Below are 15157 nucleotides of genomic sequence, written 5' to 3' on the forward strand. Positions count from 1 at the left end.
GGAAGAGCAGATGCCCCCTGCCGCGTTTCCTGAATGCCTTTGCCATAACCCAAGCCCGACCCTAGCCCTGACCCAGCGTAACTGCTGGTGGGAGGACAGGCCTCTCTGGACGCAGCAGGGCTGAGCTCTCCAACAGCAGCTCACTGTGGCCATCAGGTGGCATCACCAGGAGTGGGCAGAGCCAGATCTGATCAGACCCTTACCCGACGATGCCCTGGAGCCCCTCTGGCTAGCACCCAGGACTCCAGGCTCATGAGTGGGTAGATGACCACTGTGACCTCCAGTTGGACCCCTGGGCCTGGGTCCAGGTGCTGAGGCTCCAGAGCTGCAGTGCACTTGCAGCCCTGGACAGCTCCAGGGTAGGCTGCCCTCCACGGGGAGCCTAGGGGTGTGCACCTGGGTCTTGGTGTCCTGGATCTGCCCTTCTGTCGTTTTTTTTCAAGACAGAGTCTCAGTCTGTCTCACCCAGGCTGGAGTGCAGTGGCACGATCTTGGCTCACTGCAACCTCCGTCCCCCGAGTTTAAGTGATTGTCCTGCCTCAGCCTCGGGAGTAGCTGGGATTACAGGGGTGCACCACCACACTCAGCTAATTTTTGTATTTTTAATAGAGACGAGGTTTCACCATGTTGGCCAGGCTGGTATTGAACCCCTGACCTCATGATCTGCTCACCTCGGCCTCCCAAAGTGCTGGGATTCCAGGCGTGAGCCGCTGCGCCCGGCCCCTGCTGTCCTTTTTTGTGACAACCAGTGTGGTTTGGGTTCTTGCAACCACACTGAGATCACCACTGCCACTGGGCAGCAGTGACCCTGCCAGGTGTGGGCCAAGATGGCATTCCTGGCTCATCGGTGCCCACGTGTCTGTTTGCAGTGCTGACAAGGGGCCTCAGCTTAGAGGGGCAGAGGCTGCCTGCTCCAAGCAAGGATGGCCCCAGCTGGGACTTGGGCTGTCTTGAGCTGAGCTGTCCCTCCCGGGTCGGCCACCACGTGGAGGCCTGGGAGCTCAGTCCAGTCAGCCAAGGGGGTGGTCCTGGCCCTGCCCCTCCCCACACCTAGCATCTTTCAAGAATCAACAAGTTGTCCAGGCACGGTGGCTCACGCTTGTAATCCCAGCACTTTGGGAGGCCGAGGTGGGTGAATCACTTGAGGTCAGGAATTCGAGACCAGCCCAGCCAACATGGTGAAAATTTTGTATTTCTACCAAAAATACAAAATTTAGCCGGGTGTGGAGCTTGCAGTGAGCCGAGATTGCACCACTGCACTCCAGCCTGGGCGACAGAGCAAGACTGTGTCAAATAAAAAAATAAAAATTAAAATAAAAAAAAAATAGCCGGGCGTGGTGGCAGGCACCTGTAGTCCCAGCCACTCGGGAGGCTGAAGCAGGAGAATGGCGTGAACCCGGGAGGCGGAGCTTGCAGTGAGCCGAGATCGTGCCACTGCACTCCTGCCTGGGTGACAGAGCAAGACTCTGTCTCAAAAATAAAATAAGATAAATAAAATATAAAATAAAATTTAGCCAGTTGTGGTGGTAGGCTCCCAGCAACTCGAGAGGCTGAGGCAGGAGAATCGCTTGAACCCGGGAGGTTGCAGTGAGCTGAGATCGAGCCATTGCACTCCAGCCTGGGCAACAGAGCAAGACTCCGTCTCAAAAAAAAAGAATCAACAAGTTGAGAATTGGGGTCAAAAAGTCTGACTTGATTGATGAATTTCTGTGAAAATGTCCTACAAAGGCAAAAAACGAAACAGGCATGGCTTTATCAATCCCTTTATAGCACAGATAGTACATGCAACTCTGACCCTGGGGCCCCTGCAGGGAGGGCCTGCCATGTCTGATCTGGTCTGGCGGGCTGGGCACTGTGGGCAGCGAGACAGCCCCCAGCACTGGGAGGGGCACCCGGAGAGACCAGAACTCCTGACAGCTTTCGCTGCCCAGAGGGGTGCGTCAGGAGGTGTGTGGGGGCCGGACCTGCCTCCCATCCCTGCGTCTGTTGCCAGCTGCGGTCCTGGGGCGCAGCCAGGCCCGGCTCTTCTGAGATCATGCTTAGTAGAGGGACTGACCATGATTATGTCAGGTGACAGTGCTGGGGAGAAAACGGAACTGGCGGAGGGGAGCCTGCGAGGGCGTGGCTGGGAGCTGTCTGAGCAGCTGGTCATGGTAGGCTGCCTCAGCAGGGATGGGCCGGGCGTGGGGGGCACCCAGTTGAAGGAGGGCAGGTGGGAGGGGGTTTGGGGAGGGATTGCCATGGAGGGACCTCAGATTCGGTGCCAGGTGTGGGGAATTGGGGCAGAGGAGGCACAGTCCTGAAGTGTTTTAGGTGGGTCAAGAACAGCCCTGAGCCAGGCGGAGTTGGAGAGAGAAGTGAGGGGCATTGGATGGGGGGCTCCTAGCAGAGCTGAGGGGTCTTAGTGGGAGTGGCTGGGGCACTGGCAGTGGGGCCCTCGCCTGGGGTTGAGACTGTGCAGCTGGAATGGGCCCCAGGGGAGCGAGGCTGGGGGTGTCCAGGGTGAGGACTGAGCGAGCAGCTGGACTCTCACATCCAGGCTCAGGGTGGAGGGTGCCAATCTGGAGGCGGGAGGTGCCGGACCATCACCCTGAGTAGGTCTTAAGTGGGTCTTTAGTGGATCTGGCCTGTTTGGAGGGCGGAGCCACCACTTTGCAGGTGGGCGGGACGGGGCTCAAGGAGGGCCTTGAAGGAATGCTGGGAGCACTCCCTGAACTGCTGGGCAGCTGATGGTGCCCTTCAGTGCCAAGCGGAAGGTGGGGAGGAGCCCGCTGGGGAGGGGCCATAGTGCCAATCTGGGAGGCGGGAGGTGCCGGAACCATCACCCTGAGTAGACTGGCACAGCTGCAGAGCTTAGATGGAGCGAGCTGTGTAGCTGTGTCCCCTGCTCTCAGGGCTCTACGTTGAACAGACTGTGTCCCCTGCTCTCAGGACTCTATGCTGGTATCAAGTTCTTCCTCATTGATTTCATCTTTAAACGCTGCCCGAGGCTGCGTGCCAAGTACGACACGCCCTATATCATCTGGAGGAGCCTCCCCACCGACCCGCAGCTCAAGGAGCGCTCCAGCGCCGCCGTCTCACGCAGGGTGAGCCCGGCCCCCAGCTGCGGGGATGGGGGGCCACGACGCCAGGCATCCCCAGGCCCACAGTGCTCTGTTCACCTCTGGCTCATTTAGAGTCTGTTTCTTCAATTATATGGAGTCCTTAAAATGTGAAGGTTTTTTTTTTTTTCCCTGTTACCACTGCGGTTATTGAGGCCCATCCAGCCCCTCCCAAGCCCAGGGCAACACCTGGGGACTGGCCATGACGACTGAGAGCCAGCGGGCCTGGGAGTGACCCCTCTATGGGGGTGCCCGGCCCCTGCCATCCCTGACAGTGAGGCTCTGGCGCTGAGACAAGGCAGCTTGAGAAGGGCCCCCTTGGAACCACAGGCTGGCACTGGGCCATATTTCATTCACAGTCACAGGCCCTCCAGTTGCACAGCACAGCATCCCAGCCTGGACCATGGGGAATGAGCGGGCATCGGTGCTGCCCTTGGGGCGGCTCAGATGAGTCGGGAGGGTTGCTGGGCTCTCCCCACTGAGGTGAGGTGGCCCTGCCTGGAAGAAGGAGCCGCACTGGGCCAGAAGGGACCTGGGGAACGTCTTCCCAAATTTGGATCCCAGCTTTTGGGGGGTGTGTGTGCGGCCAGCGCATCTGGGTGCTGCGGGCGTGGGCAGCGGGCCTGACCTCGACACTGTTTGCTGTTGGCAGCTGCAGACGACCTCGTCACGGAGCTATGTGCCCAGTGCACCAGCTGGCCTGGGTAAAGAGGAGGACGCTGGCCGCTTCCACAGCACGAAGAAGGGCAATTTCCACGAGATCTTCAATCTGACAGAAAACGAGCGTCCGCTGGCGGGTATGTGTGCTGTGAGTCTGAGGCCAGACCGAGCACAGGCACAGACTGAAGGCCCATTGGGGGGCGCTGTGGGTGCAGGAGGGAGTCGCCCTGTGACAGGCCAGAGGATCTTTCAGGATGGCGTTCACATCCCACTGCCCCAGGACCCCAAGAGGAGTGCAGGAGCTGGGGGTCATGAGAACTCTGCAGGCTACAGGGGAGGAGGGCGTGCCCGTGGGGAGAGCCGTCCGTGCTGCAGCCCTCCCCTGACAGCAGGCGTGCAGGCGACATGCTGGGGAGAGAGTCCAGGGCGAGGCGTCAGGGCCTGCAGGGCGCTGGCAGGGGGTCTGCCCCTGGTTCCATCGTGTCTGGAGAAACAAGAGCCACCAGGGGAGAGGTGACTCAGGAGCCTGGGGACATGTCACCGTTCCTGGGGACAGGTCAGCCTTCCCAAAGGGACCTCCTGTTAAGCTAAACTGGGCAGCCCGAGGTGTGTGATGAGTGGCTGCAGAGGCAGCTGTGGAGAACGGAGCTTCGTCCTTTGCTGAGCCCTGGCCCTGCTGGTCTTGGTGGAGGTGGTGTCCTGGCCACACTGACTTCTGTTGTTCCCTGCTCTGCCTGGGTGCTTTTACTTTAAAAACCCTGCCGGTGCCTGGTGAAGAGGAAACACCTGTTTTCCACCCTCCGGGGCCACCTCACTCTTGCCGGCGCGCCTTCCTCTCGCTGTGGATGTGACGTGAGCGCAGTGGGCGGATGTCAGGATCTGAGAGTCAGGGCTCCCGGGTCCCAGCGTCAGGTCAGAGGCTGGGCACTTCCAGTGGAAAGCGTGACAGGCGGGACTTCTCCCATTAGTGTGCGAGAATGGCTGGCGCTGCTGCCTCATCAACAGGGACCGGAAGATGCCCACGGACTACATCAGGAACGGGGTGCTCTACGTCACGGAGAAGTGAGTGCAGCCGTGGGGCCCTGTGTGGCTGCAGGGGAGGGGGCGCAGGAGGCTGCCTGGGCTCTGGGATGGCACAGCTGGCCCAGTGCGGGTTTTCCTGAGTGGTGACCCCGGCCTCTCCCACGCTCTGCTCTTGCCGGCTGTCTGGGCTCCCAGAGGAAAGGTGTTGCTTCTAAGCTGGACGTGGCCTGGGCCGCACTGCTGCCATCCCTCAGGCTGGCGGGGATGCTGTCTCCTCTGGGGCCCAAGCAGTTCATGGAGACAAGGGGCAGAGTCTCCCAAGGAGGGGACCATGTGGGGACCTGCTAACGCCGAGGCCCTGGGTCCTTGTTGCTGTCTGAGACACAGTAGCCAGAAGAGGGCTTTGACTCTTCTCTGCAAGAACAAGACTTACCTTTGCTGCACCCCAAACCCCCGAAATCCCAGATGCGGGAGTGGGAGAGCTGGCCTGGGGATGGGGTCTATTCTTGGTCTTGCCTGGCCCTCGGCCACCCCGTCCCCCACACCTGCAGCCGTGGCCAAGGCCCCACCTCCCCTCTGCTTCTTGCAGAGGAGGTGACCTGGACACTCCCAGCTAGGGCTCCAGGACACCTGTGTCGCTCGCTGGGAATCCCAGGGGAATGGGCAGTCTTAGGTTTCACGCAGAGCAGTGGCCGTATCTCACACAGAGCAGTGGCCGTGAGTGTCTCACACAGAGCAGCGGCCGTGAGTGTCTCAGAGCAGCGGCCGTGAGTGTCTCAGAGCAGTGGCCGTGAGTGTCTCAGAGCAGTGGCCGTGTCTCACACTGAGCAGTGGCCGTGAGTGTCTCACACAGAGCAGTGGCCGTGTCTAAGAGCAGTGGCCGTGAGTGTCTCACACTGAGCAGTGGCCGTGAGTGTCTCACGCAGAGCAGTGGCCGTGAGTGTCTCACACTGAGCAGTGGCCGTGAGTGTCTCACGCAGAGCAGGGGCCGTGAGTGTCTCAGAGCAGTGGCCGTGAGTGTCTCACACAGAGCGATGGCCGTGAGTGTTTCACACAGAGCAGTGGCCATGAGTGTTTCACAGGTGCTGTGTCTGGTGGGAAGGGAGCGTCTCTGTCTATCCCACTGGGGGCTGAGGGGCAGCCCCGGGAGACCCCCACCTGGTGGGAGCGTGCTCTGGTTCAAGAGCCAGGCGACGCCTCTGTCCGTTCGCCTTCCAGTTACTTGTGCTTCGAAAGCTCCAAATCCGGGTCCTCCAAGAGGAACAAAGTCATCAAGCTGGTGGACATCACGGACATCCAGAAGGTTGGTGCACCCACCAGCCCCCGTGTTTTCTTCCTCACCTGACAGAGGCTGGCGAGGCTTTCCATATAGACCTCTGCCAGCCTCTGTCAGCATCTGGGCACTGCGGCCACGCTGGCCGGCCATGGTCCATTTCCTTGACTTGAGTCCCCACGTCCCTGTGGGTCCACCCCTGCCCTGGGGTCCACCCCTGCCCTGGGGTCCACTTGCCTGGACTGTGTGTCTCAAAGTGGAGGGGCTGGGTTGGAGCCCATGAGGTCAGGCCCCAAGCCCTGCTCTGGCTGCTGTGTTCCCCACCCCTCGTGTTTGGGACCCTCCCCATCAAGAAAAGCACGGGGGCCCTGAGCTCCTGCCTCGGACGCAGGTTTTCCGGTGAGAGCTCAGACGGTCGCACCCGCTCTGGGCATTTTCTCAGCATTTTCCCATCACATGGAATGAGCAGGTGGGCGTGGTCACAGGTGCCTGTGGTCCCTTGTTTTCTGGGACAGGAAGGCTCAGTGAGGCACTGGCAGGCACACTTGGCCAGAGTGGTCAGGGCCCCCAGCTCCCTCCCAGCTCCGAGCGTCCTGGGCATGTCCACATTGGCACAGCGGGCACTCCCGGCCCCATGGCAGTTGTGGGTCATCTCTCCCATCCGCCTCTGGAAAAAAGGGTGCAGTCAGGTGACCAGAAGGGGTGAGTTCAGGGCTGGGGTCCTTCCAGCCTGCCTCTTGGGATTGGCAGTGCTGACAGATGGCCCTCCTGGTGCCAGGCCCTGAAAGCGAGTTCTGGGGCCGAGTGCCCACCGTCAGCCTCCTCGGGCCTGCTTGTCTCTGACCTTCCTCAGGCCAGCTGGCCGGCAGTCTGGGCTGGGGTGGGACAGACCCTTTACAGGTCTGGTGTCTCGGCCACAAAGTGAAGAGGTGGCCACAGGCCCTTACTTTCTGTTGCTTGGAAGTCCCAGGTGCCCGTGGGCCCTGCTGCCTGTGTGCCCAGTGGAGGAGGATGCCCTGGGCCTGCGGAGGGCTGTGCCTCCCTGTCCCCAGGAGAGACCTGTGGTGACAGCCATGCTTTGCCTTTCAGTACAAGGTCCTGTCTGTCCTCCCAGGCTCAGGCATGGGGATTGCCGTGTCGACGCCATCCACCCAGAAAGTAGGTGCCGGGCGGGGGGCCGCCAAGGGGTTGGTGTGGGCCCAGGGGCCTGGCTCTGAGCAACCCTGGGACCAGCGTGGGGCAGACAGCCAGAGTTTTAGTTTGGGCAGCAGGGTCACAAAGCCGCCCCCTCCCTCGCAGCAGCTAGAGCCTGGGGCTGCGTCCAGGTTGGGTTGGAAATCTCACTGGGACCATCGAGTCACGGGACAGACAGGGATGTTGGGCATGGGGGTCCCCCGACTCAGTGACTCGGGAGGAGGGAGGCACGGGGCTGAAGCCTGGCTCCCCTCTGCCTCTCGGCTAGAGCCTGGCTCCGGGTGGTGGGGGGACACCAGTCTTTTGCACCCAGACCCATGTGACTGCGTGCTGGCCTGGGGCTGGTCTTGGACTTCGTCTTGGTCCTGGTCCTGGTGCCAGCCTGGCTGTGCCACACTCACTGGTGGCATTTCTTCCCTGCCAGCCGCTCGTGTTTGGTGCCATGGTGCACAGGGATGAGGCCTTCGAGACCATTCTCAGCCAGTACATCAAGATCACCTCAGCGGCAGCGTCTGGCGGGGACAGCTAGTATTGACTTGCCCGGGACGTTGCTGGAATTTTTTTTTTTTTTTTTTTTTTTTTTAACGATTTGGTAGTGGAAACAATTGGACATCCTCATGAGCTTTTGCAATAATTCTCCTGGGCCTGTGGTTCTATTGTGTTGACCTCTGCGTTGTATCGACCAAGAAGGGGCCAGGGCTCACAGGGACGGGGTGCCCCTCTCCCGCAGGGCACGTCAGGCGCCTCTGAGGGCCACCTGAGGACTGGGGGAGGGGGCGGAGGCCCTCGGGGGCCTGTGGAGAAGATGCACAGGACCCCTGGCCCCGCCCTTCTCCGTTCCAGCCTGGACGGAGAAACCTCTCCAGCCACCCCGAGAGGTTCTCTCAACCTTGTGTCCTGCTCTCCAGAGGCCGGAAGCTCGTCCACCACCAAAGCCATAGCTGAAGAGTGTGGGGCCCTTCCTCCTGGGGACAGAAAGATGTCGTCAAGGAGGGATATGGGGGCCTTTCACCAACCACCGAGAAACGGGCCTGGCGGTCCTCCTTCCTCTTACATGAGACCCTCCTGTGGCATTTGCCCTTGGTGCCGCGCTGGGGCCGGGCGCAGCGACCCTGCCTGTGCTCCACACTCGCTCCACGGGAACAGGGAGGGTGAGAAGGACCCACCCCTCACCTGCCCTCAGTGTCTTTGGTGGCGCCTTCCTTGCTGGCCTGCAGGGCACTCAGCACCGTGTCTGTAGGGCCCGCCTGCTGCTCTCGGCCTGACACGCCGGCCAGGAGTTCTGTAGTCGGGGACCAGTAAGGGCACAGGATGGTGCAGGTAAAAGCACATCTTTCTCCCACTTTGCTCTTTGGAAGGCCCAGGAGAACATCCGCGAAGGCTGTTGGAGGTGCTCTGGGCACTGTGGCATGTCTGGCACATGGCCTCCAGGCTGCGGTTGCCTGGGTTGGTTGGGGGAGGGAGTGGGCAGGAGTGTTCCGGGACCATGGTGGCCCAGGCCGCGGCCGCCTTTGGGCCATCCGAGAGGCTCTGGCAGCCCCTGTGCTTTAGGGAGCAACTGTGAGCCGAGCCTAGAGGCTTGGGCCTGCACTGCCTGCAGCCGACATGCGACAGTGTTCCCTTCCCCGCGTGCCTAGCAGGTGCCAGTCCGGGCACAGACCCCCCCAGCCCCTGCCCCGCCCCAGGGAAGCCTGGGCTTCCCGGGAACAAGATGGCATTTGTGGAGGGAGCGCCCGCAGGCCTGGCTTGCTGGGGCTGCCTGCACTGGGCTGAAGGGAGGGAAAGGCGGCCTGGGCCTCCTGGAAGGAGGTGACCGTCCCTCGGGCCTGCGCGTCTGCTGGGGCGGATCCCGAAGCTCCCTCAGCTTGTCCTGAGTCCCTTGGGTGTCATTGAGATTGTTGTTTTTTGAAGAAACAGAAGATTATATTTTTTACAGAGAGCAAGCTGTTTTTCTTATTTTTGTATCATTTTTCAGATGTAATTTTTACCTTTGCTCCGATCCTCATTTGCTGGTGTGGGTGAGGGATCCGGCGGCATAGGCTGGTTTCACCCCCTTCACGAGGGGCTGCAGGGTCACACGCTGGTGCCGGCGGTGCTTTGGGGGGAGCTGCGCCGATCACCAGATTAAGTACGTCCTATCCCAGGCGGTGGAGCAGAGCCCCCGTGGCTCTGGACTGCGCGGACGTCGGCGTCAGGATGACCACACGGCGGCCTTTCCCAAATGGGGACAGAACCCACTCTGAGCCGTGAGTCTGGCCCCTGTAGGGGACCGGCTCTCTTGGTGCACCAGGGGCGGGGGACACACCCCAGTGAACCCCACCTTGGCGCCTGAGGCAACACAGGGTGGGCACTGACCCACCTCCAGGGACGGCTGCAGAGGCAGCGCCCACAGATGATGGCCACATCTCTCTCCCCAGGGCCCAGCGGTGCCCAAGGGTGGGGCCGGAGCCTCAGGGCCAGTGAGCGCCTCTTCCTAGGTGCTGGGATTCGGTCCCCAAACACAGCGGGAGGGGTCCCTGGGGCAGATGGGGCTTCTTTCCCAGCGTCGGGTGGTCTAGTTTGAGTCCCTTTTGTGGAGAAAGGGAGATGAAAACTGACCACGTGCCAGGTGTGGCCGCAGCGCCCCAGGGAGGGCCACATTCGGGGAGCAGGGGGGGTGGGAGAGAGCCACTGATTGGCTCTGCTGCCAGCACAGGCCCCTCCCTGGAAGTCCTCGGGAGTGGAGCGCGGACTGCACGGGCTCTGGGCTCCCCATGGAGAGAAGCTGATGGAGAGAAGCTGTAGTTTTTACCAGATTGTGCACATCTGGGCAGATGTTTAATTTCTATGACTAATCACTGAACTAGATGAATGTTAAATTTTTTATGTCTGAAGCCTGAGTCTATTTTGGATCTGTAAATAATCATTGCCAGTGTGACTTTTGTTCAACAAAAGGATTGTACTGTATTAAGAACTGATGAAAAAAATTCTCCTGTAACATTTTTTTAAGAAAACTTTGTTTGTTTAAAGAAAAAGTATTGTATAAATTATAATTTTTATTTAAATAAACCTAAAATGCTTTGTGCTAAGGCTCAGGGCTGTCTGCCTCCTTGGCAGGGCCACATGCATTGTAGGCAGCCTGAGCCAGCTGGGCCACCAAACCCAGGCCCTCAGTGCCCCTGCCAGCCCGCCGCTCCCTGGGGCCCCACGGCTGCTGGTGGCAGGGCGTTCGGGTACTGATGTGGCCTGAGTGACGGCTGTGGGGTGAGGTGGGGCTGAGAAGCAGAGTCCTGTTGGACATGGGCATTGAAGGCTAGGAGCAGGAGGCAGGGCCTGAGTTCCAGAAGACAGGAGGCCAGGTGGCGAGGGACGCGGCCTGCAGGGAGGGTACCCAGGGCTGGCACAGGGCGAAGTAGGGGAGCTGGAGGCAGAGGCAGCGCCTTGGGGTCAGGGGCCATGCAGGCTTTGGCCCCTCCCCACTGTGGTGTCCTGGCTGCCTGGGGGTCCTGGACAGAGGGGTTTCCAGCAACACTTGGGGCTTGGTCCATCTGGATGCTGATACTGGACACAGAAGGGTACAAGGATCTGCCTGGCTTTTGAAATCCCTGGAGTTGGGCATAGGCCTGTGCCAGGTGCACCTGGTGCTGCCTAGCCTCCTGTGCCTCAAGCCCACAGGAGCCCCATAGGAGACAGAGACCTCCCCAGGTTACACAGCGAGGGAACTGGAGCCAGGTGGAAACCAGGTCTAGTGGGCCATGCCACCCTAAGGGGCACAGCTTCAGAAAGTAGGACATATGCATACTCTGTCAACATAGCCAGCCAGCCACTGATCCATCCATTCATCCACTTAGCCATCCGTCTGTCCGTCCATTCATCCACCCACCACCCACCCATTCATCCGTCCTTCCATCCATCTGTACATCCATTCATCCACCCACCCACCCATTCATCTGTACATCCATTCATCCATCCACCTACCCACCCATCCATCAATCCATCCATCCATCCATCCATCCACCTACCCACTCATCCATCAATCCATCCACCTACACATTCATCCATCCATCCATTTATCCATCCACCTACCCACCCATCCATCAGTCCATCCATCCATCCATCCACCCACCCACTCACCCACCCATTCATCCATACATCCATTCATCTATCCACCTACCCACTCATCCATCAATCCATCCACCTACACATTCATCCATCCATCCATCCACCCACCCACCCACCCACCCACCTATCCATTCACCTACCCACCCATCCATCCATCATCCATCCATCTATCCATCCATCCGTCCACCCACCCACCCACCCACCTATCCATTCACCTACCCACCCATCATCCATCCATCTATCCATCTATCCATCCACCCACCTACTATTCATCCATCCATCCATCCACCCACCCACCCACCTATCCATCCACCTACCCACCTATCCATCCACCTACCCACCCATCCATCCACCCATTTACCCACCCACCCACCCAGCCGGCCAAGCATAGCAGGCCCTGTCCTTGGTGCTGGGATACAGCAGTGATGGGCTAGGAACCTGCCAAACACACCCTCACATCCTTCCCAGGAACACATCCATGCTGTGGTACCCACCGACCCCTTCCACCCACCCCTCTGTTCTCTGCACAGGTCCTCCCCCGGCTTGCTCCTAACTCGGAACAAGGCCCAGACCTACCTAACCCGTTGGCAGCCCACACTGACCCCTCCACACAGACAGGGGGCAGTGTGGGCCTGTGGCAGGTGTCACTGGAGCTGGGCCATGGAGGAGGTGGAGGGGCCTCCCAGGGGCTTCTGAGTGCTCAAAAAGGCCAACCTGTGGGAGACCACCCACCCTCGGCCCACAGGCTCTATGCCTAAACCGACAACTTGCCTGTTGTGCATATATTTCATCATTTAGTGTCAATAAAGGTGCCTACATATACCTCTATCACCATTTACGGGTGGTTGTGATAACTATTTCAGTATAGCTGGTTTCCTTGGCAATCCTACATGTTTTAATGCGTGCATTTTCCATTACTCAGCGGCATCTCTCGGCTGTACCTGGCTACCAGAGGGGCTGTGCAGCAAAGGAAAGGTCACAAATCTGTGGGGCAGGCCTGGTGCCCTCTAGGACTTTTATTCTGGGGGTGACGGGGCGCTGCAGAGCTTCCAGCAGAAGCTGGCACTCTGGCTGCAAATCAGAAGAGGGGTCACCCAGGGTGGGGGTGCATCAGGGAGAGTCCAGAGGGAAATGAAATTGTTAGTGATTTTATTCTTGAACCAGGGGTTCTCTTCATAGGTACTTGCTATGTGTTTTTAAATATTTAGTGGATGAATGTAACGGATGAATGAGTAAATAAATCAGAGAGGGCCTCACGTGGACCAAAGTGAGCGACGCTGGGAACCCAGGGTTGTGGTCCATTCTGCTTGCCCTGCAGAACTCCAGGAGGCAGTATTCTATGGGCTTATGAACTCCAGCAGCGGTTGGAGGACAGGGTTGGCCAGAGACTACAGCAGCCACGGACTAAGGGCACAGCCAAGGAAGGACCCCAAGACCCCGTCCTGTGTGGGTGTGAGCTGGGAAAGCCGCCCAGGGAAAGGGCTGTGCAGCCACCCAGCACCGCTGAAATCAGAAATCCGCCCTCAAAACCCCTGGAACCAGGAAGCCCAGCTTTGCCCGCCTCCAGGGGCCCTCGGGTCCACGTCAGATGGAAGGGGAGACACCTGGGATCACAGAGGGGCAGCTGGGTGGGGCCAGGGCCAAGAGGCAGTGATGGGCAGCTGACCCAATCCCTCAGACAGGAGCTGGCCCAGGCCCCTGCCATCATCTCTGCTCAACTCTGTACCAGATGTCACAGCTGGCATCAGAAGCTAGGGGAAATAGCTGGACCATGCACGATTGTAAAGAAGACATTCAGCTGTTACTATTTGTAAATGATAGGATGACAGAAAACCCCGAAATTCACCAGTAAATTATCATAATAGGAGTGTGGAAGCTGCTGGTACACAATGAGTCAGGGGAGGCCGTGAAGAAGCTCTCGCAGGCCTGCCTGTAGCAGAACTCGCCCCAGAACCCTCAGGACTGCAACAAGGGCGCCCGCCCAGTGACGGCCACTCCCGCGGTGAACAGTACTGCCTCCTGCCAGGAGCTGCTGTGACCTGTGAACTTCTTTCTAGAGCAGCTTAACGTGGATTTCTTTGCCTTTTAAAGTGTCGCCTTTATCGCGAACACCCCCCAAAATGCCTACCGGCATAGCACGCATATCCTGACTGCAATCCCCTTGCTGTTCCCGAATAAACTTTCTTAGGAGAGCTCTCTGATGTCACTTTAAGTTGACGGGAGGCAAGGTTTCTGGATATAACCCAACACATAAAAAACAATTGTGGCGGGCAGATCATGAGGCCAGGAGTTGGAGACCAGCCTGGACAACATGGGGAAACCCCATCTCTACTAAAGATACAAAAAACTAGCTGGGCGTGGTGGCACGTGCCTATAATGCCAGCTACGTGGGAGGCTGAGGCAGGAGAATCGCTTGAACCCCGGAGGCGGAGGTTGCAGTGAGCCGAGATCACACCATTGCACTCCAGCCTGGGCAACAGGGCGAGACTCCATCTCAAAACAAACAAAAAATTGCATTTCTATGCAAAACAAAACAAATCTTAAGATAGCCTCAAAGGCCAGGTTTGGTGGCTCACGCCTGTAATCCCAGCGCTTTGGGAGGCCAAGATGGGAGGATCACTTGAGGCCAGGAGTTTGAGACCAGGCTGGGCAACATGGTGAGACCCTATCTCTACAAAACATTAATGAAAAAAAGAAAAGCCTCAAAATATGAAATTTTGGCTGGGCACAGTAGCTTACTCCTGTAACCCCAGCAGTTTGGAAGGCTGAGGCAGGAGGATTGCTTGAGCCCGGGAGTTCCGAGACCAGCCTGGGCAACAGAGTGAGACCCCGTCTCTACAAAAAACTTTTTAAAAATAGCCAGGCATGGTGTTGCACGCCTGTAGTCCCAGCTACTCAGGAGGTTGAGGTGGGATCGCTTCAGTCTGAGAGACTGAAGTTACAGTGAGCTGTGGTCATGCCACTGTACTCCAGCCTGAGCAGCTGAACAAGACCTTGTTCACAAAAACAAACAAAAATCAAGTTTTAGGAATAAATCTAAGAATTTAAAGACTTCCATGGAAAAATTATAAAATAATTGAAAGACATGAATGAAGATCTATGTAAGTGGAAATAATGTCACGTTCATGGACCGGAAAAGTCAGTTTCACAATGCAAATGCCCTCTCAAACATGTGGAGTGGGCCGGGCGCGGTGGCTCACGCCTGTAATCCCAGCACTTTGGGGGGCCGAGGTGGGTGGATCACGAGGTCAGGAGATCGAGACCATCCTGGCTAACACGGTGAAACCCCGTCTCTATTAAATATACAAAAAATTAGCCGGGCGTGGTGGCGGGCACCTGTAGTCCCAGCTACTCGGGAGGCTGAGGCAGGAGAATGGCGTGAACCCGGAAGGCGGAGCTTGTGGTGAGCCAAGATCGCGCCACTGCACTCCAGCCTGGGTGACAGAGCGAGACTCCGTCTCAAAATAAATAAATAAGCAAAAATAAACGTGGAGTGAAAGAAGCAAGTTACAGAAAACAACACGTTTCCTTTGGATAAAGCGCAAAACGTGCAAAACTAAACTCGCTGTTGCAGATACAGCCATGGACAGAGGCAGGAAGGGATGCGCTTAACGTGAAATGGTAGCGCCCTCCGAGGGGGAGCAGGGGGACTCCAGAGCAGGGCACAGAAGGCTTTGGGGCGGCGTTCAATTTCCTGGCGTAGGTGGTTCATTTTATTCTTGTTCTTTAAATTGTGTGTGTTTTCATGAAAAATATTCTGCTTTGAAAATAACAGGTATGTGTAAAGGAAGGAAAGCAAGCCACG

At 58.2% G+C, this 15157-nt stretch overlaps 1 protein-coding gene across 1 annotated transcript in view; it reads left to right on the plus strand.

The window, feature by feature from the left end:
- GRAMD4 (GRAM domain containing 4) overlaps window positions 1–10325 on the plus strand; it is a 108070-nt gene extending 97745 nt beyond the window's left edge. The window contains exons 15-20 of the mRNA XM_032137975.2: window positions 2932–3086; window positions 3754–3898; window positions 4730–4823; window positions 6003–6087; window positions 7147–7215; window positions 7676–10325. Of these exons, the coding sequence (XP_031993866.1) occupies window positions 2932–3086; window positions 3754–3898; window positions 4730–4823; window positions 6003–6087; window positions 7147–7215; window positions 7676–7780 (653 nt within the window). The 3' untranslated portion in view covers window positions 7781–10325. The remainder of the gene's footprint in view (window positions 1–2931; window positions 3087–3753; window positions 3899–4729; window positions 4824–6002; window positions 6088–7146; window positions 7216–7675) is intronic.
- Window positions 10326–15157: the final 4832 nt, after the last annotated feature.

Source organism: Hylobates moloch, unplaced genomic scaffold (genome assembly GCF_009828535.3).
Source record: "Hylobates moloch isolate HMO894 unplaced genomic scaffold, HMol_V3 SCAFFOLD_19, whole genome shotgun sequence".
Taxonomy (NCBI): Eukaryota; Metazoa; Chordata; class Mammalia; order Primates; family Hylobatidae; genus Hylobates; species Hylobates moloch.